At 40.7% G+C, this 20226-nt stretch overlaps 2 protein-coding genes across 3 annotated transcripts in view; one reads left to right on the top strand and one right to left on the bottom strand.

Moving 5' to 3' along the window:
• LOC143857715 (alpha/beta-Hydrolases superfamily protein) overlaps positions 1-20226 on the top strand; it is a 68572-nt gene that overhangs the window by 37931 nt on the left and 10415 nt on the right. The window lies entirely within an intron of this gene.
• LOC143858302 (wax ester synthase/diacylglycerol acyltransferase 4-like) lies at positions 308-5297 on the bottom strand. Of its 2 annotated transcripts, XM_077368954.1 has the most exons (4): positions 4347-5297; positions 2754-3098; positions 1055-1192; positions 308-707 (listed from the first exon to the last, which is right to left on the bottom strand). In XM_077368954.1, the coding sequence occupies exons 1-4, from the start codon at positions 5130-5132 to the stop codon at positions 546-548; spliced, it is 1431 nt and encodes a 476-aa protein (XP_077225069.1). In that variant the 5' UTR covers positions 5133-5297; the 3' UTR covers positions 308-545. The 2 variants fall into 2 exon arrangements, with proteins under 2 accessions (XP_077225069.1, XP_077225070.1); XM_077368955.1 differs by lacking the exon at positions 1055-1192.

Below are 20226 nucleotides of genomic sequence, written 5' to 3'. Positions count from 1 at the left end.
AAATGTAAATAAGGAATGATACATTACAACACCTGGAAATTTTTAAATACTAGGATTAGGTTGAAAAATCTGCCTAGCAAATCTGTGTTTTTTTTTTTTGGGGAGGTGGCTGTTCTCTCCTGCATAAGTGAGCCACAAAATGGCTTCCCACAAAATTGCCTAGCAAATCCCATTATTGTTATTCTAGCTTCTCCTTGGAACCAGTAAGAGGAAAAAGATAAATAAAATTAAAAAACTGAAGGTAAGCTTTCAAACCAGCATGGTTAGACACATGATGTACAAAACTATGCATGATCAACTTACACAATGAACTAAATATCTTAACATACATAAAAAGAAAGACAAGTACAAATGTGTGAAGAAAAGAGCAATACTGAAGATAGGAAATAAAACAGACTAAAAAAGCATGATTGGAGAATATTCCTAATATATTGCTTGTCCCCCTTTCATGACAATTTATTTAGGTTGTTTTGATCCTTTAGGATTCGGGTACATGACATAAGTTATTGTATGATAGCTGAGGAATTTAGCTCAAGTGTGAGATTTCAACTAAATTCCATCTCAGTCTTTCCACAAGCCTCTTCATATATCTTCTCAAAGGCTTCTTTCATGCAGGAGATGAGCACTTGGGAGGCTATAAATCCTTTTTCTACTGTCACCGCCACAGTCAAATTTCCTATGTAACTCACCATAGTTAGAGATAGACTCTGCAAATCAAGATGAAAGAGTTAGAAATAAATATAAGTACATCAAAGTGTTTCTCCTAGAAAAATTATATTAAAATTATAAAAACTAAGGATAATAACACCATTATCTTCATTTTGTTGGTAGATAAAGGCTTTTCTTTTTTTTTCCATTGGAGAGTGCCAATAAGAACCACTTGGCTAACTGTAGTTTTCCTCTCTCTTCACTTGAGGACTTGTTTCTCTATTATGGATAGAATATTTTGGAAAAGTTCAAAAATAGATATAATTTAGAAGAAAAATATTTTCATTATTTCCAAAAATTTCATAAAAATATATCAAAGGATAGATGTAACTGAAATTCAAATTACTTGAGGTACGCCCGCAACCGAGAAGTAGAAATTCTTTATTGGATGGTCTTCCATTGCCATTTTCTCCACTGGACCAATCAAATTCGAGATGGCAGTACTGGAATTTTTTATGGTTGAATGTACATATCGAGAAGCTGCCTGCATTGACAAAGAATTCTTTTTTTCTTTATCTAATTATGAAAATTGTTATTAGGAGCGACTTAATTACACTAAATTTCAAGTATACACAACAAAAATAAAATTACAGTCATAAATTTCAGTATTGTTTTGAGCTGATAATGACATGTCTTTCTATTCCCAATTAGAAATTCAAGGATTATATAATACTCCAAATATAATCAGAGGAATTCTAAACTCACAGGAGCTCCTGTAGAAAAAGGCTAAAGGGGGGCACTATTGCTAGGCAATTTCCCGAAAAGCCATTTCAGGCTGACTTTTTAATGGGAGACACCCACACATGCTTACTTTTTAACAGTTTTTGTCTTATTCTTTTAATTAATATGAGGTGGTTGTTCTCTTTTGCAAACGTCGGCCGGGAAATGGCTTTCCGGGAAATTGCTTGGCAAATCCCAAATTATGAAAGGCCCACAAACTTTAACTATTTAAAAAATGTTTCCAAACTGTGTCCAAGTTCAAAACCGAATTTTATTTTTAAAAAAAAGCACCGTTTAATCAGTTCTAAAAATTATGATATTTTGCCCAAAAAATTCAGTCGTAAATGTTTTTCATTTTTGAAAAAATTACAAATTTCATCAAATAGGAAAATAATTTTTAGAAATATATTTAGCTTCTAGAGTTACTTACGGGCTTTTTGTAAAATAATAATAATAATAATCTTTAAAGTATAATATTAATTCGAGTGGTATTTAGGGACTTATTGGAAATATCTTTTTTTTCTTAGAATTTTCAACTTATTGGCTAAATCATGGTTTTCAATTGTTTAATACAATATATTTTATAGACTAGGGGTGCAAGTTTGGCCCTGTCAGCCCTGACCCGCCCTGAGCCCGAACAGGGTGATCAGGGCTGGATTTTCTAACCCTGAGGGTGGGTCAGGGTTCTTTTTTTTTTTACCCTGACTCAGGTCGGGCGGGTTTTGGGTTAATGCCTCGGGTACCCTGACCCGGTCCTACCCTGAGTTTTCTATTATAGAATCGAACCATCTGTGCATGTTTCTTTTGCTAATGTTTTCTATTATCTTGGATTGATGTTTCTTTAGATTATTATTATTAATTGTCTCTGTTGCCCGCATGTTGTTAAATTCATATTGTCTTATTTTGTTCCCTTTCTCTGTTTATTGATCATTTTGTTCCATATGATAAGTGGTTGCTTTATTTTTGGCACTCTTAACAGGTATTTGCACTAGGGTCAATTAGGGCCGGGCCAGCTTGGCCCTGCCCAATCAGGGCCAATCAGGGTGGGGCAAGGGCCAGCACAATACCCTGTAGGGCTGGTAATGGGCTGAGGTTTTCCGGCTCTGACTCAGCGTCAGGGCCGAGATAAAATGATCCAAGTTTGGGCTAGGGTTTTGAAAAACCCGACCCTGTTGCAGCCCTATTATAGACCATGAATTTAGGTACAAATTCCTCCCCCCCCCAAAAAAAAAAACACACACACACACCAATAATAATAATATAATGAAAAACTCAAGAGTTTTCATGATTTTTAGGGATTACAAGTAATTAAATAGCCTACATACCTCTCTCCCTCTGATCTTCCACATCAATTGGAGTAGTTTGCCAGTGAGATACACGACCATTGAATTTTTCTTTCTCCTTACCATTTTCTTTGCTCTGAAGACAAAGGCTAAAGGATTTTCTTTTTCTACATCACTACATGAAGGGATTGACACTTGCAGAAAGGTAAAATGATTACCCCATGAATTTGCAGTTAACATATCTTGGACATTTTGATACCCATTTAGCATTCTTGTATTTAACAGTACCAGTGATGTTAGACGCTTTCCTCTTGAAATCTGATTCATCCTTTGCATGTATAGTTGGATTCCATAAAATGTTACCCCAGTGATTACATCATTGACAGTCTGCATTAGAAAAACCATTGTAGAAATTAGCATTCACTGATTCCTCTGTAACAATCATCTTCACTAACATGTTTTCTTCATCCATTTTTAGAACAATATTTTTACTGCAAATAGCAATCTATATTGTATAAATTTCCCTATAGCTATTAAATATCTTATAAATATGAATTTCTTTGTAGCTACTAATATTTTATGATTTTGAATTTCTGTTATAAAAATTAAATATCTTATACAGGTAAATATCTTTATAGCTATTAAACATCTTGCATAACAAACAGCTATATATATATATATATATATATATATATATATAGAGAGAGAGAGATATTAAACATCTTGCACAACAAACAGCTATATATATATATATATATATATATATATATATATATATATATATAGAGAGAGAGAGAGAGAGAGAGAGAGAGAGAGAGAGAGAGTATGTGCAGCTGCACATATAAGCTATCTCTGCATGGCTGCACAAACCATAGTTGGGGCCATATTTTTTGGGGGATCCAAAGCATTCATTTGGAAGGCATTTCCATGGATAGGGTGTGCACCAAAAATCACCAAAAATCAGCCCTATAGGATCTTCCTAACCCAATCAAAATTGGAGGGGAAATGGACAGACATTGTTTCTGCCCATTTTTTCCCTCCACAAATGGCAGTGTTAGGATGATCCTAAAGGAGTGATTTTTTGTACACATTCTATCCATGGAAGGGCGTTCCAAATGAATGCTTTGGATCCCCCAAAAAATGTGGCCCCCCACTATGGTTTGTGCAGCCATGCACAAATAGCTTATCTGTGCAGCTACACATATTTCATTTCATCATATGTGTGTGCGTGCGCACGCGAGTGTATTCGGAAAGTAGCCTTGTTTCCCACCACCGCAGTGTGGCAGCTGCAAAGAGGAGAGAGAGAGAGAGAGAGAGAGAGAGAGAGAGAGAGAGAGAGAGAGAGAGAGTTTTCTCCTTGGCATTTTCTGGTTATTTCTCCATATTTCTCTTATGTAAGATCTTGGTTGAGACGAAAGAGGACCGAACCATGTAAAATCTCGGTGTTCATCTTATGCTTTGTATTTATTTTCTACTTTTCTGTTTATCCGTGCATGAGATCAGAGTTGCCAAACGGATTTTCTCAACAATATGTATAGCTTACCATGAGGAATTTTTGAATCATATTTTGGATTGATATGACTGAAATTAGATTGTTAAAAAACAAAAAAGAGAACGTTTGTAAAGAAAACTTACTCCTCCAACCTTGGACTTGACTTGCCGGATACGGTTGAGAGAGAATGTGACGGTAGAGATTGAAATTGGTTGAAACTCTACTCCGGGCATTCCCGATCTGATTGCACTCAGATCATCTTCTACAATTGTGCTCCGCAATACACTCCAAGTAAAATCATAAGTTGTGTTCCAACACCCAGAAATTTTTTTATATAAATTCTTGAAAATTCTTGTCCCTCTCTGTGATGTCGATGATTTGGAAGAAGGAAAAGTGAGAGGAAGAGATGGATCATCAGCTCTTGTAAGACAAGAAAACAAAGCACCCATGAGTGAAAATCCATCCCCTAGTGCATGGTGCAGCTTAAATACTATAGTCCCAGCTGCATTGCTTGTTGGGTACATTATCATGTGGAATTCCCAAAGAGGCCTACTCTGTGGAAGCCGGTCCATGGCGATCGTTGCTAAGTATTCATGCAAGTATTCATCATATTGATCGGGCGATAAGCCTTTGGGGAAAATTGGGACTTTAATGTGATCTTCGAGTTCAATTTTGACTCTTTTCCATTGTTGTGCACCATTGTGTCCTTTAACTAGAATGGATGAGAAGCGAATGTTGATAGGTAAGAACTTGTTCCTGAGCGCTGTCACAGCTGGAAAATCATCAATTGGGATCTCAGATTCGAAGACCCCAAGAATGCTTAGGGAGAGGACAGAACTGTTTACGTATTCTGTCGCCGGGCTCACTGGTTGAAATGCTTCTTCTTCCTCTTCTGCAACTACTACTAGTTTTGGTTGGGTTGAAGCCATTGATACTGTTTTCTCAAACTAACTCTTCTGTGTTTCTCCTTTTAAGTAATGTCATATGTTTGGTCAATATATATACTCGGTATCTTGAATGGATTGAAATAGTTGTAGCTGATGCCTATATCAACAAAACAACAGCGAAGGTTTTTTCCATCCCAACAGAGGGGTTTACATGTAGCTGATGCCTAGCTATTGGTTATTCTCATGCATGGGGTTGGGTGGAGAATGTGGGGCCCAACCCATCAAAATATGAGGTAAAATGGTGGGGCCCACCTGAAGTTGGCGGGATCCACCGGTCAAAACATAATGGAAAATCATGGGCCCCACCATATTCATGTTTTTGTGTGGGGATAGTCGGGCCTACCATATCAAAACATGAGTTGTAAAATGGTAGGTCCCACTCATACTGTTAAAGTATAAAAGATTAAATACTGTCTTTCTCCATTAGCTTAAGCTTTTGGAGACATTAGTACATGATTTCAGAGTCAAAGGTCTCGAGTTCAAACCTCCTTGGTCAACCCAAGAAGTGGGGCCACATGTGCTACGTGTTTGCCGAGTAGGTCGCATGTGAGGGGAGTGTTAAAGTATAAAAGATTAAATATTGCCTTTCTCCGATAGCTTAAGCTTTTGGAGACATTGGTAAGTTTCCACACGTACTAATACACATATGGGTGTAAAATGATGGGCCCTGTACTCCTACGCATCAGGTGTAACAAACATATACTATAGAAAAAATTCCAGTAACAACTATCCATGTAAAAAACATTTCGGTAGATACACGTGGAAAAGTCATTAATTAATTTCGGTAGATCTACATGGAAAAGTCGTATTAATTTATTGTTTACAATGCAAGCCATCTACCTTCTTTTCTTGCTACCAGACATGCTGTGAACGATTGGAAATGAAAGGGTTTGATATTGACTACTATAATCTCAACGACAAGAAATAAATGCTTTTGGCTACGGCTCATTGCCGTCACCGTCACCTTTACAATATTACCGCCACCACATATCTTTTGGGCGACTGTTAATATTCTCTCGAAATTCATCATCACTAAAGAACATTGTTTCAAATTTCGGTTTGGGAGCACGTTTTGATCCTCACCGAAACCGAAATCCTATACACCAATTAATATTAATATTATATTTAATACCAAATTTCTGTAGAAATTTCGGGCAAAAATTAATTAAATAATTAACAAAGTTGAGATTTTTGGGGTGGAATTTCAAATTTTCGGAAAAAACAAACTTTCGACTGAAATTTTGAAATCCGAAATTTAAGGCCATGCTAAAGAATTACGGCGACGGAAACCATAACGGTGCCATAACCGTCCCCTGTGATGTTTAATGGGGACGGTATTAACCACCGTAGATAGTTAATATTTTTCAAAAGAAAAAATTTAAAGTTTAGTGGCGACGTTAGGTATCTGTCGCCGTAAAAGAATTATGGCTAATAATAGAAGTTATTGTCTTATTGAGACAGGATGTGGCAGTCACAATCTCATTAAACAAAGGCGATGGTTATGTTTCTGATGCTAATATATAATTTATTAACTTGGCTGAGAACCGTAACAATTTATATCTAATTTAATTAATGACTTAGGTGTTCTTGGGTGGTTGCGGGGGTTAGAGGATATCATCTCCCTTTTAAAAAAAAAAAATCAATTTACCTGGCGATTCCCATCAGCACGCAGGATAAATTGATTCTTGTATGCATTCGATTTTATTTTAGTAAACAGAACTTCATACCGTAAATCAAAACACTTGTGAATTTTGCCAAAGTGCATCCTGATGGGGTATGAAAAACAGCAGCCTATTAGCTGTCGACACGTGGCCCCAGGATGGCCCACCACAAATCCAGCGTCAGCCCAGGGGTATTATGGTAATTACCTCAGAGTATGTAAACTCAAACCTATAACAGGCCGACACCTGTCTTGGGGTAGGTAATCCAACCACCCCAGATTTCCCTTTATAAAAGGGCTTTCAGAGCTCATACCAAAGGGTAATAACTTCTCACCCACCACTCTTAAAAACTGGCTCTGCACTCCTGTTCATACTGACTTGAGTGTCGAAGGGCCTATCCAGAGTAACGACTCCGGGTTGGTCTTCTGACCTCGTTTGCTCCTTGTGCAGGACTCAGCTATTTCACTTCGGATCCTCGGGTCCTCCAGCTAGGCTCTTACGTCACTGCCGTATCTGTTACGGATTTTAGGCCTAACAGATTGGCGCCATCCGGGACCACAAACTAAAAGCTGTTCAAATCCCCTTACAAAATGGCAGGACGGAGGAATGCTCGGGTACCAACCGCACGGACTACCCGAGCCGTGCTACCTCGCAGGACCCGGAGTGAACGAATCGCCTCACAGGTGGTGACTACTTCTGCTACAGTAGAGCAGAGCCCAGCTCGTTCGGAACACCTCAATCCCACACCCACTACGGATCAAGTTCAAGCTCTCTTTCAACAGATGACAGCTCTTGTCGGTCAATACCAACAACTACTCCAAGCGCCTCCCCAACATCCTCCAGAAGCTCCACGATCCGTACCGGAAAGATCGAACGCCCACAGGGGAGAGTCAGCGCGCCACGGTGAAGACCGGACTCACCACTCAAGGCAAGTCCATCACTTCAGAGCCAGGCATGCCCATACAGACCCTCACCATCGCCGGAGGTCGCGGTCCCGCTCTGCGCGAAAGCACCAAGCCCATGAAGTCCACGCACCGCAAGAAAAATCCCGGCCTCGTCGAAGGAGTCCGGAAAGTCAGTCCGGCTCTGCGGCGAGCCCGTCAGTGGAGAGAAACAGGTCATTGGACCGACCAGACCGTAGAGCTGATCCGATGCTTCAAAGGATAGAAGAAATGGACCACCGTATAGAAGAGCTGGCAAAAGATCAGAGCAGGCCTGCTGCGTGGGCGTTCTCAAGCAGAACGCAGTTCACCGACGATGTTATGAACGCCCCGGCGCCCACAGGGTTTAAAATGTCAACCGTCCCGCAATATGAAGGAACCACTGACCCTGTGGACCATTTGGAGACGTTCAGAACGATAATGCTCCTCCACGGCGTGTCTGATGGCTTCCTCTGCAGAGCATTCCCTACCACACTGACTGGTGCAGCCCGGAACTGGTACTCAAGGATCAAACCAAACTCCATCAGCAACTTTGAAGACTTTGGGGACGATCTGGTCCGCCATTTCATGAGCAGCCGTAGGCCAAGGAAAACAACAGCATCCTTGATGGCCTTGCGGCAGGAGGACAACGAACCCCTGAAGGTGTTCGTCAGCCGTTTCAACAGGGAGGCACTCCAAGTGCCGAATTTGGATCCCTCAGCCGCCATGAACGCGCTCCTCGCAGGCGCTAGATCCAACGACTTCCGCCGGTCAGTGGCTCGCTAGAATCCACACTCACTGGTAGATCTGATGGCCGGGGCGGAGGAATATATAGCAGTGGAAGAGACGCTGGCACCCGTGGACTCAAATCGGAGGAGAACCTCGGAGGATAAAAACCCTACCAAGCAACGTAGGGACGATAAGGTCGCCAGAAGAGAGAAGTCCCCCCAGAGGAGGGAAGAAAACTTTACCCCTCTAAACACATCTCGAAGACACATACTGGCCGCAATTAGAGGAGAAGAGTTCGTAAGGTGGCGACCAGAATGATCTCTAAGGGAAGTAAGAGAGACAAATCGAAGTATTGTCGGTTCCACAGGGACCACGGTCACAACACAGACGAGTGCTGGCAGCTCAAGGAAGAAATCGAGCCGCTGATTGGCCAGGGATACTTGAAAAAGTACGTCATAAATGATGGCCACAGAAGGGAGCGTAGAGAGAAGAGTCCTCAGGGCCAGAGCCCTCGACGGTCACAGCCGCCCCCTGCACGGGATCAATCTCCCTCGCCATCTAGTCCAAGACCAGAGGCACGCTGGTCCAAGCCAAAGGGGGTCATCTGCACGATTATGGGCGGACCGGCCGCTGGGGGCACATCATCTATTGCTCGAAAAGCATACGCACGCTGAGTCAATGCCGTGCACACATACAGCAAAAAGATGAAGACAGAGAATGAGATCTCATTTTCAGATGCGGATCTCAACAACTTGATACTGCCACACGACGACGCCCTGGTCCTAACCATGCTCGTCGCAAACTGAGAAGTGAAGAAAATCCTTGTCGACAACGGGGGTTCGGCAGATATCCTGTACTATCATGCTTTCCAGAAAATGATGATAGGTGACGACCGTCTGAGGCCGGCAAACTCCGATCTGTTCGGTTTCTCAGGGGAAGTCGTGAAAGTGGAAGGACAGATTGAACTCTCAGTCTTCGTCGGAGAGCCGCCCTGTCAAGCCTTCGCGATGATCAACTTCCTGGTAGTGAGGGCCACTTCGGTTTATAACGCTATCTTGGGACGACCCGGCCAGAACTTGATCCACGCCGTCGCTTCAGCGTATCACTAGAAGATGAAATTCATAATGCCAAACGGCGTGGGAGAATTCCGGGGAGACCAACCACAATCCAGGGAGTGCTATGCCATGGCACTCTGTGGACCCCGATCCGAGAGGGGCGGGGGACATGCCCCACACGAATCTCAAGATCATCCACGTGAATGGAGAGCTCTACCAAGGAACTCTTGAAAGAATGTGCCCCTCACAGCATGAGTGGCGATAAAAGGTGAGATACCTCTCGATTCGGGGACTAGCCCAGATTCGAGGCGTATCTTAAACAAAGAAGAGTCGCCATCCAAGGAAGTGGGCCAAGGATCCCATACTATGCTCTATTGCAACGGATAACCAGAGATTATAAAGGAAAGGTTCGTGCCTGGTTACGAATTTGAAAGGTCTAAAGAGCACCTGTGGACCCCGATCCGAGGACGAGTGCGGCGAGGGACGCGAGGTCCCCACAGCAATCCTCTAAGATCTCCACAACGGAAGAGAGCTCTGCCAAGGAACTCTCGAAACGGATGCCACCCTCACAGCATAGCATGAGTGGCGATATAAAAGGAAAGAGATACATCCTGATCCGGAGCCAGGGCTCGAAACCAAGATATATCCGAAAATAACTCAGAGTCGCCATCCATGGACACGCCATGGAACCAAAACAAATGCTCTGTTTGCAATGGATAACCAGAGATACAGAAGGTCCGTGCCTGATGACGAATGGAGAAGGTCCGAAGAGCGCCCCCAATTCGCCCGAGTGCGAACACTTGGTCTCTTATGCCATTTATTTATTAACTTCGAAGAATTTTGGGCAAAAATCATGTGAAATGGGAACAATCCTCAGGAGTCGTCTACCTAAGCATGCATTTCCTGAGGATAGAGATAATAAACACCCATAAAATAAAATGAAAGATGTGCTGCCTAAGCATAGCTAGGTTATGAGTGACATACCTAACTGGTGTCTAAGTTCTGGTGGACGAACACATGCATGCTACAGCTAAAGGTATAGGTCTGCACAAGAAAGTAAGAAAACATAGCAAAACAAACGATGACTACACAACAAATCCTAAGACTCTAAATGATTAGCCCGAGTCCTCGGATGGTCTGGTATTCATCCAAAGAAGCCTACGTATCCCCGCCTCCACGAGAATCAAGGTAACGTAGTTCTTCGCGTCTATTCTAAGCTAGGATGCCTAAGACACCTAGACCTCTATCTTAGACTCGATCTAAAAGACCGGACTAGTTATTAAAGCTTCTTGAACGATTATTTAAATTCCAGTGAATTGTAGATTTTAGGACACCCTATATGCCCTAACTAAATGCAAGTTAGCCTTAAGCTGATGCAGGTGGTTCCTACAACCTACGTGTAACTAGGCTGTATGCCCTAAGAAAAACAATAGGATTGCTAACGTATCCAAGACCTAGTCATCAGTCGGCGATGTGAATCGCCAACTGACCGGATGGAGGCGCTCCTAGCTAGGACAAACTCCTAACTCTAACACAAACATACAACAAGCACACAACAAATCAAAGACAAACCCTAACTCTAAAACCCTCTATCTAAGACAAAGTCCTAACTCTAGAGGAAGATCTTGTTGAAAACAAGGTTTTGAAGAAAAATGGTTAAATGATTTGTTTGCAAAGTTTGGCTGGACTTGGGATATGTATCCCAAGCTGCACTACGTACCTCGTGAAAGAGGATCAAGCTAACGTAGTTCGAAACGAACTCTCAAACTAACAAACACTTACAGCAAATCAACTATTTTTATGTTTTAAGTTTCTAATGTTTTTGAGATTTTTAATGATTTCAATGTTTATGGATTTTAAAATTTCTGATGCTTTCACCCTTTTGGCCAAAGACCGGAGGGAATATACAAAATAACACCCTAGGGACAAACCCTAGGGTGAATAAGGGAAACTATGCTCTAATAATACTGTTATAAGAGCAAATGAGTCAAAGACTCTCTAATAAGAGTAACTGATAACACTGAAAATGAGATAACGGAGTCAAAGACTCTCTAATGACTGCAAAAGGAAAGGCGAGTCAAAGACTCTCTAATAAATCCAACTGAAAGTACAAATGAGTCAAAGACTCTCTAAGAAAACTGCGCAAGAGATAAATGAGTCAAAGACTCTCTAATAACATCACCAAAAGAATAAATGAACCAAAGATTCTCTGAAAGAAAAGGAAACACGATTCAAAGACTCTCTAAGAGAGAAGAACAGACGAGTCAAAGACTCCACTGACAACAACTAAAGGATACACGAGTCAAAGACTCTCTAAGAGATGAAAACACGAGTCAAAGACTCCACTGACAACAACTAAAGGATATACGAGTCAAAGACTCTCTAAGAGATGGAAACACGAGTCAAAGACTCCAAAAACACCGACTGAAGGATAAATGAGTCAAAGACTCTCTAAGAGATGGAAACACGAGTCAAAGACTCCACTGACAACAACTAAAGGATATACGAGTCAAAGACTCTCTAAGAGATGGAAACACGAGTCAAAGACTCCACAAACACCGACATAGGATAAATGAGTCAAAGACTCTCTAAAAGAAAAGGAACACGAGTCAAAGACTCCACCAACACCAACTAAAGGATAAACGAAACAAAGACTCTCTAAAAGAGAAAGAAACACGAGTCAAAGACTCCACTAATGCTAATTAAAGGATAAATGAGTCAAGGACTCTCTAATAACACTACATTAAAGACAAATGAGTCAAAGACTCTCCTATAACACCACCTAAAAGGCAAATGAGTCAAAGACTCTCTAATAACACCATCTAAATGATGAATGAGTCAAAGACTCTCTAATCAAAGCTGACTCCTATGCGAATGGACTATCGACTAAGGAGAAGCTTACAAGCAAAAGGAATAAGAGACCTTGTGCATATTTGGCAAAGGTAAAACACCCAACCGGGCCGGACATCTACCTAGCCCTAGGGTGCAACAAATGTGCAACCCAATACCCATAAGGGTAAGGGTATGAAGCCAAGCCGAGTAGGGTGTTCTTCCAAAACCAAACAGCGCACAAAGAGGAGGCTTAACAAGAGAATGAGACCGGGCGGGTCTAAAAAGGAATAAGAGACCTTGTGCATATTTGGCAAAGGTAAAACACCCAACCGGGCCGGACAGCTACCTAGCCCTAGGGTGCAACAAATGTGCAACCCAATACCCATAAGGGTAAGGGTATGAAGCCAAGCCGAGTAGGGTGTTCTTCCAAAATCAAAAAGCACACAAAGAGGACTAACGAGAGAATGAGACCGGGTGGGTCTCCCAAACACACAGAAAGATGGGCTCCAAGTAACCTTATCATTGCCCTCAAGGGGTAAGCAGGGCTAAGATAACTAATTGACCAAATTGGTCTCTAATTAACAAAGGAACAAACTGAGGTGCAATCTCAGAGAGGATTCTACAAATGAGGCTTGCCTCCAAAGGAGGATTGCCTAACAAGACAGAGTATGTCTCCCAGTACAGGTTCTATTATCTAAAGAAGTCTAGAAGACTACGCTAGTCTATCCAAAGAGAGAAGAAAAAGGTTACCAAGTAAACTCAAATTTCCAACAAATCAAATATCCGCAAAGTAAGATCTACAACTAAAGAGTGCACAACATGCAGCAATCATAAAATGATAAACAACATTAATTAGTCCAGACCAGCCGCTGGATAGCCTAATAAAGCAAGAAACAACATTAAACACTTCTATACCCAACCACAAGTACCACTGCCCCGATATGGGGGTGAAATCAGATGATGCTAAAGTAATCATCTGATATCACAAATGCACAGGATAATATTTCTAAGCCCGCCTTGAGATCAGACAGTACTCATGTCGATAATATCGAATAGAGTAGTCATCTGATCTCCTTCTTTCCTAAAACAATTTATTTAAATAAAAGACAAGTTTATGATCCTCAAGAGAGTCTCACCTGAGCAGTCCATTTATTATCATCTTCAAAACCTAACTCAAAGATTAGTATAAGAAGAATATTAGAAATATCAAAAGATTATGATAATTCCAATTAGTAAAAATTTCAGTGCATACATGGGACATCAACTTGTGCAGATCCAAGTGCGAAGCGGTGAGCCACAAAACATAAAGACGGGCTCCAAGTAACCTTATCATTGCCCTGAGAAGGGTTCTAACTGGCTAAACACTCTAAGAGGAGAGAATCCCTTAACCTGCGAAAACTCTAAGGCAGGAAGGGAAGAGGTTGGCTCAAGAAACGTTCCATCGTCGCCTAATCATGAGAAGAAGATTCTGACAAACCGAAGGAGATATCAAATGTCGATAATTAATCCAAACCGAATGAGAAATCTCAGATGAAAGCGAACATAGCCATGCTTAGCTTACTAAACATAAAAACCTGGTTCTACACCCTAACTCACTTGCCATTTTCCATATATAGGGGTCGGCCGGCTAATATAAGACAAACAAATGATTTAACTCCATATGCACTCAACCATGTAATCACATAATCAACCTCTCTTTGAAACACTGTCACAAGATAATGCAACTCATAAGAATTGTAAGTCATATTATTCAACGTGGCGACTTCACTGGAGACTCATATAACTGAATGATCAAAACACAATAGACACACATGCACCTAATCTCCCAAAAGTGCAAGCACCCATCACTAAATGACCAAACCCCAATGGATTCACCTTATTTGATAACCAAATCAAGAAAGGGGCAAACCCAACCCACTTGCTGGCCAACACAAAGTTAACCTTAATCATACAAAACAAGGATTGAATTGTGGGTTAACTGTGGCTAAACAGGGGCTGAAATATGCTAAAAACAAGGGGTGAAATGTGCTTAAAAACAGGGGCTGCAATGTGCTACCAATAGTGAAAAATGTGCGGTAGTTGCCATGAACAAGAGAGGAGAGGGCTGTGAGTATCAAAGTGAAGTGAGCCAATTGATTTGAAATTGTAATCACAACCAGGTAACACAAACATTTCCAAAAAATAAAAATAAATTTTTTTTTTTTTTTTGACTAACATATCCAATAACTATACTAAATGGGATTTATCTTCAACTGAACAAGGGAAATATTTAAAAGCCATTACAAATTCCAACTATATCGGGAAACTAGTTTAAAATAAAGAAGGACAACCAACCCAATGTAATCACTCGAACCTTTTTTTTTTTTTTTTCTACTTGGTCATCTACTGGTAATGTAAGGAAAAGGCTATACATTTGTTATGAAAGAATTGACCCAAGCAAGACCAGGGAACGAACATGTCACTTTCCTAATGTTGCTTTTCCAATCACTTCTCAGGCATATTCTATCGAACTATTACCCAATCATCCCTTCATTACTCATGAACTATGGAATTCCCTTAAGCACTTTAGGCAACTCAATCAAACATCCGGTTAATTACCAACAGATGTCACATGAAAAGAATGATTTTCTAACTAGCTTTAAAGCGGAAACAAGCTAGGCCAATGTAGGCCAATGTGATTACAATGGGAAAGGTTAAGTTGATATCATTATCCTAACAGATTGACATGAGCATTACTCCACTTTTAATAACAACACTCATCAAGAATGGCAATATCTACACCTTCTCCCGAATGACCCTCAAAATGATAATGAAATTCATATATTGAAGGCACTGACATATGCATTTCTTGGTACAGTCAACAAAACAAAAGGGAAAAATGGTTGCCTATGACTGCTTCAATAGAACGAAATTATCATCACCTTACCTCCACACATGCGGTGAATTTTCTTATCTCTAATGCTCATTAGCCAAGTGAAGAAAGAAAGAACAGTCTAACATAGTGCAAGTGTAGGTAAAAAAAAAAAAAAAAAAAAAAAATGTGAAAGCATGACTGTGATAAAAGAAGATTTCAGAGATGGACTTCTCACATTCGAAACTCTTGTATTGTGAATTGGATACGGATCAGATTCTTAGATTCCCAAATTAGTGACTGACTTTTTGGAAAATCAGATTCCAAACATGTTGTAGGAATAAGCAATTAGAAATCTATAAATCTGACTGTCTCCTTCACCTCCCTGCTGCACAATATAAGCTGATAGATCCATTCATTTGATACTCCAAACACAGCTCTAAGTCCAAATACATGATATGAGGTACTCAAATAAACCCGACGAGATAAATCACACAGCAATCAAAACAACTGATTTGATACAGTTGTCAAAACCAGAAATAGTAACCCAGGCAAAAATAAATAAATAAATAAATTTTGCAAATCACTTTGCAAACACAGCACAACCCAATTGATTTTCAAACCCAAAATCGCTTTTCCTATCATAGATCATTTTAAAACTGAAATCAGAGGATGGCAATCAAGAAAAACACAAGTAGAGAAATGCAGGAAATAGAATTCAAGGAAGAGAAGAGGATAAGAGTTACCTTATTTTCTTTATGACATTAAAAAAAACTATTCAGCATCATAGAGAACATCCTATTGGAATCGTAGCGGCAAGGGATGATGACAATGGCGGCTAATGGGGAAGAAGATGGGGTTTAAGAAGAGAAAGACAAGAATGGATTTGGGTTTGTAAAAGAGATGAAAATGGAGATTAGATTTTTTTATTTTTATTTTTTTTTGCAGAGGTGAGAGTGGGGTTAGGGTTTAGTGGTTGGATTCCGGCGAGATGGCCGGAATCAATGGTGGGAGAAATGGAAGAGGTGGACAGATTTCAAGGGTTCGGTGGTGGCTTAGATTTTAGGGGAAATGGGTATGGAGGGTAGCTGGCCGGTCGGAATTCATGGAAGCTTTGCCGGATTCCGGCGGGTTTGAAGGTGGAAATGGGTTTGGGAGTTTCGGATTTTTGCAGGGAAATGGGTTTAGTCTTGGTTTTTCCAGAGAGGACAAGGGTAAATGATAAAGGGGAGGAAGAAAATGGTGGAGGGTAGCTGGATTGGCCGGATTGCAGAGGAGATCAAAGAAGATCGGCCGGAGCTCCGGTGGTGAAAAAGGTTGCAGAAATGGGTTTAGGTTTGGTTAGTAATGGCTGAGATGGGTTTGGATTAGGGGTTTCTGAAAATGGAGGTGATGGTGGTGGCTGTGATGCAGAGAAGGTGGAGATGTAAGAGGGTTTGGGGAGGAAAACAGAGGTTGAGGGAGTGAGATGGGTTTTGATGGTGGTATGGCTGGATGCAGAAAATGGACGGATTCCGGGCCGGAATCTATGGATGTTGTTGGTGAAAAGGAGTTGGGGTGGGAGGAGATGGAGGTGCGGTGGTGGTGGCTGATGGTTGGCCGGCGGCGAGGGGGAGTGGTCGGAGAAGGTGGCTGGCCAGGAGGATGCCGGAGAAGGTGGTTGGCCGGCCGGAGGAGGTGGGTCTCTCTCTCTCTCTCTCTCTCTGCAATTTTCTACGAAAATGAGCTTTTTCCTTTGCTTCGATGGTTTTTTTTTTTTTATACAAAAGAAAAGATGTAATTAAACACACCCCTTTTCTACTTGGACAACCACCTCTAGTGTAATTTTTAACAACTTTTTAACTGGCAGGGGGTGCCCAAGAAGAAAACGAGAAATGATATATTTGATACCCCCAAACCTTCCAGGACACCCCCCTTGGCAAATTTAGGACAACTATTATTCCGCAAGAGGCGGCCCAAGCAGAAAACAGGGGGAAAAATTTGCAAAAAATATCTTCTTTGAAAAATGATCTCAACCGTTAAAATCACCTTTTCACTCAATGGCTGAGATCAAAAGAAACATAACCAACTAAGATTCCCTCTAACTAATCCTAGTCCTAATCACTCACTAACCTAGCTTAGGGCTTAATGGTGACTTGGGGAAGAAGAAAAGCATCTTCGCAAATTACGAAATTGCCCTGGTTCAGGATAATACACCCCTCAATTAAGTTGTACACTAATTTGCATACCCCTATACCTCCCCGGACAGACCGCCATGGCTAATTTGAACTGGTTTTTGAGATTCCAGCACAACCCCTTTTCTGGCTAAATCGCCACTCTTCTGAACTTGTCCCATGACACTGCCTTAGCTCGTTTGCTAGGCAAACGGGCTCGGATCGCGATGAAATTTCACAGGGACCTTGGTGGGACCCTAAGCTAGCCTAGGGCGTAATTTGGGGTCCACACACACTGATTTGAAAAGGTTATGCACAAAACAAGGAGGTGCAGGGCACGGTCAAAATGGGGTGTCTACAGCACCTCGTCCGCCCAAGTGCAAGCACCTGGTCTCTTATGCCATTTATTATTGATTTTGAAGAGTTTTGGGCGAAAGTCATATGAAATAGGAACGAATATCTCCGAGAAGACGTCTATCTGATCATGCATGTCTCGGAGATGAAAAATAAGCACAAATAAAAAAGAAATGAAAGAAGTGTCGCCTAGGAATACCTAGGTTATGAGTGTCATACCTAATTGGTGTCTGAGTTCTGGTGTGCAAACACATGCATACTACAGCTAAAGGTATAGGATCTGTACATGAAAGTAAGAAAACACAGCAAAACACACAACACAATTCAATTCTATACATGACTGGACAAAATGAGTCCTAACTCTAATGCGACCTGACTCGGACCAAGATGGCCGTCCATCCCAGCTGCTCTACGTATCCCGGCCTCTGGAAGAATCGGAGTCAACGTAGTTCGATGCCCTATTCTAAACTACTATGCCTAACCATCTAGAACCGCTATCCTAGACTCGATCCACTAGACTCGACTGATTTTTAAAGCTTTCTTGTACAATTGCTTAAGTTCATGTGAATTGTAATTTTTAGGACTCTCTATATGCCCTAACTAATGCAAGTTGATTAGCCTTAAGCTAATGCAGGTGGGCCCTATATCCTATGTGTAACTAGGCTGTGCAACCTAAGGAAAACCATGGGCTTACTATATGCTTCCTAGTCTAGCCATCGGTTCGACTGAATGTCTAACCGATCGACTTGAGGCCTCCTAACTCTAGGGACACTCACACGACAGGACACACCATATCAACAAATCAGGACAGACTCCTAACTCTAAAACACCCTAAATGTCTAGGACAGAATCTTAACTCTAATGCTCTGTTTGGATGCCCGGTTTTTTTTTTCCTGGGATTTATGTGGGTAAAGGTAGGAGACAAAAGAGGGGACAAGCATTAATTAGAGAAAGATATTATGAAGAGTGGAGAGAGAGGGTAGAGAGAGAAAGAGAAACACCCTTTTCAAGACAAGATTTTGCTGATGTCAGCAAGAAAAAGCTGATGTGACCACTAAACCTTTACCCACATAAATCCTGGGAACAAAAAAAACCCAGCAACCAAACAGAGCATAAGGGAAGATCTTTTTGAAAATGTTTTGAAGAGTTTTTTGTATTTTTTTGAAAGTTTAAAATATTTATTTTTAAAGGTTTGGCTGGACCTGGGATGTGGATCCCAAGCTGCACTACGTACCCATTGGAAAGGGATCAAGCCAACGTAGTTCGGAACAGAATTTCCTAACTACTCCTAATGATTCTTGATTTTTTGAGATTTTTGGTTTTTCAGATGTTTTTGTTGTGTTTATGAATTTTTGACACAAGAGGATAGAATCCTATCATCATAAGGGTAGGATAAACTCCTGATATCCCGCAAAGGTTGGACAGAATCACGACTTTGCAAGGGTTTGACAGCATCCTATACCTTGCAAGAGCGGATAAAAAAATCACATGACTTGACGAGAGGTTGGACAGAATCATAACCCCTATGATGATAGGACAGACTCCTGAAAGAAAGATTGACTCTGTAGCTAAGGACAGACTCTAATGCTAATGGAAAAGACTCTCAAACAAATGACTCTAAGAGAGGTGTTAATGAGACATGGCATGTCTCCTAGGAATGGACTCACTAATGAGACAAAGCTTGTCTCTAAATGATAGAACATTCTCTGTATGAGACATAGCCTGTCTCCCTAAATGGGTATGACTATCTACTGAGACGTAGCTTGTCTCCCTAAAAGGTGGGCTCGAGATATCTCTTTCATTGCCCTTGCAATGACAGAGGGGATCTAATATCTAGGGGATATACATCTAAAAGACTAGGCAAGTCTTTTAAATAAAAGAGAGGAGTGCTACTTGGACTGAGCAAGTCCCCTAAGGATGAGCGAGATATTGCTTTAAAGCAACACTTATCTTTTAAACTATGATTTCAGGATTGAAAAACTTAAAGAATATAGTACAAATTAAAACATAATACATAATGAACCCCCCCTTTTATTATAATAAAAAGGAAACCATTCTTATACCCAACTACAGAACCATAAACATGCTACACACGACAAATATATGTTCATGATGAGACATAACATAATTGTGAGCTTTAACCCATTAAGAATATCACCTTTACAAGATATTAATTCGGATATTTTATTTAAAGAATCTCAGTTCCTTCTTTCTTTATCTTTAGAACTAAAATTTATTAAGAAAAACTATGGTTTATAATACTTAAAAATAGTAGTTATAGCAATTAGAATAAACAGTTTACAACTGAACCTAATAGTCTAAACAATTACGACCAAACGCACCTCTTAAGTTCATATTATTTCTAATGAGAATTTCTACTTATTTTCCATACAAGACCTGCTAACACTTGAATGAATTAGATAGAATTATGACCCAATACAAAATCATAAACCTGCCCTCTGTCATAATTCTTTAAGAATATAAAATCAAAATTTCAGGGCTGAAATGGATTCTTAGACTA

Source organism: Tasmannia lanceolata, unplaced genomic scaffold (assembly GCF_043159265.1).
Source record: "Tasmannia lanceolata isolate RefF3 unplaced genomic scaffold, GAP_Taslan_0.1 ptg000025l, whole genome shotgun sequence".
In the NCBI taxonomy this organism is placed as follows: Eukaryota; Viridiplantae; Streptophyta; class Magnoliopsida; order Canellales; family Winteraceae; genus Tasmannia; species Tasmannia lanceolata.
Note: the sequence above shows the minus strand (reverse complement) of the source record. Positions and strands in the feature narration are given on the sequence as shown.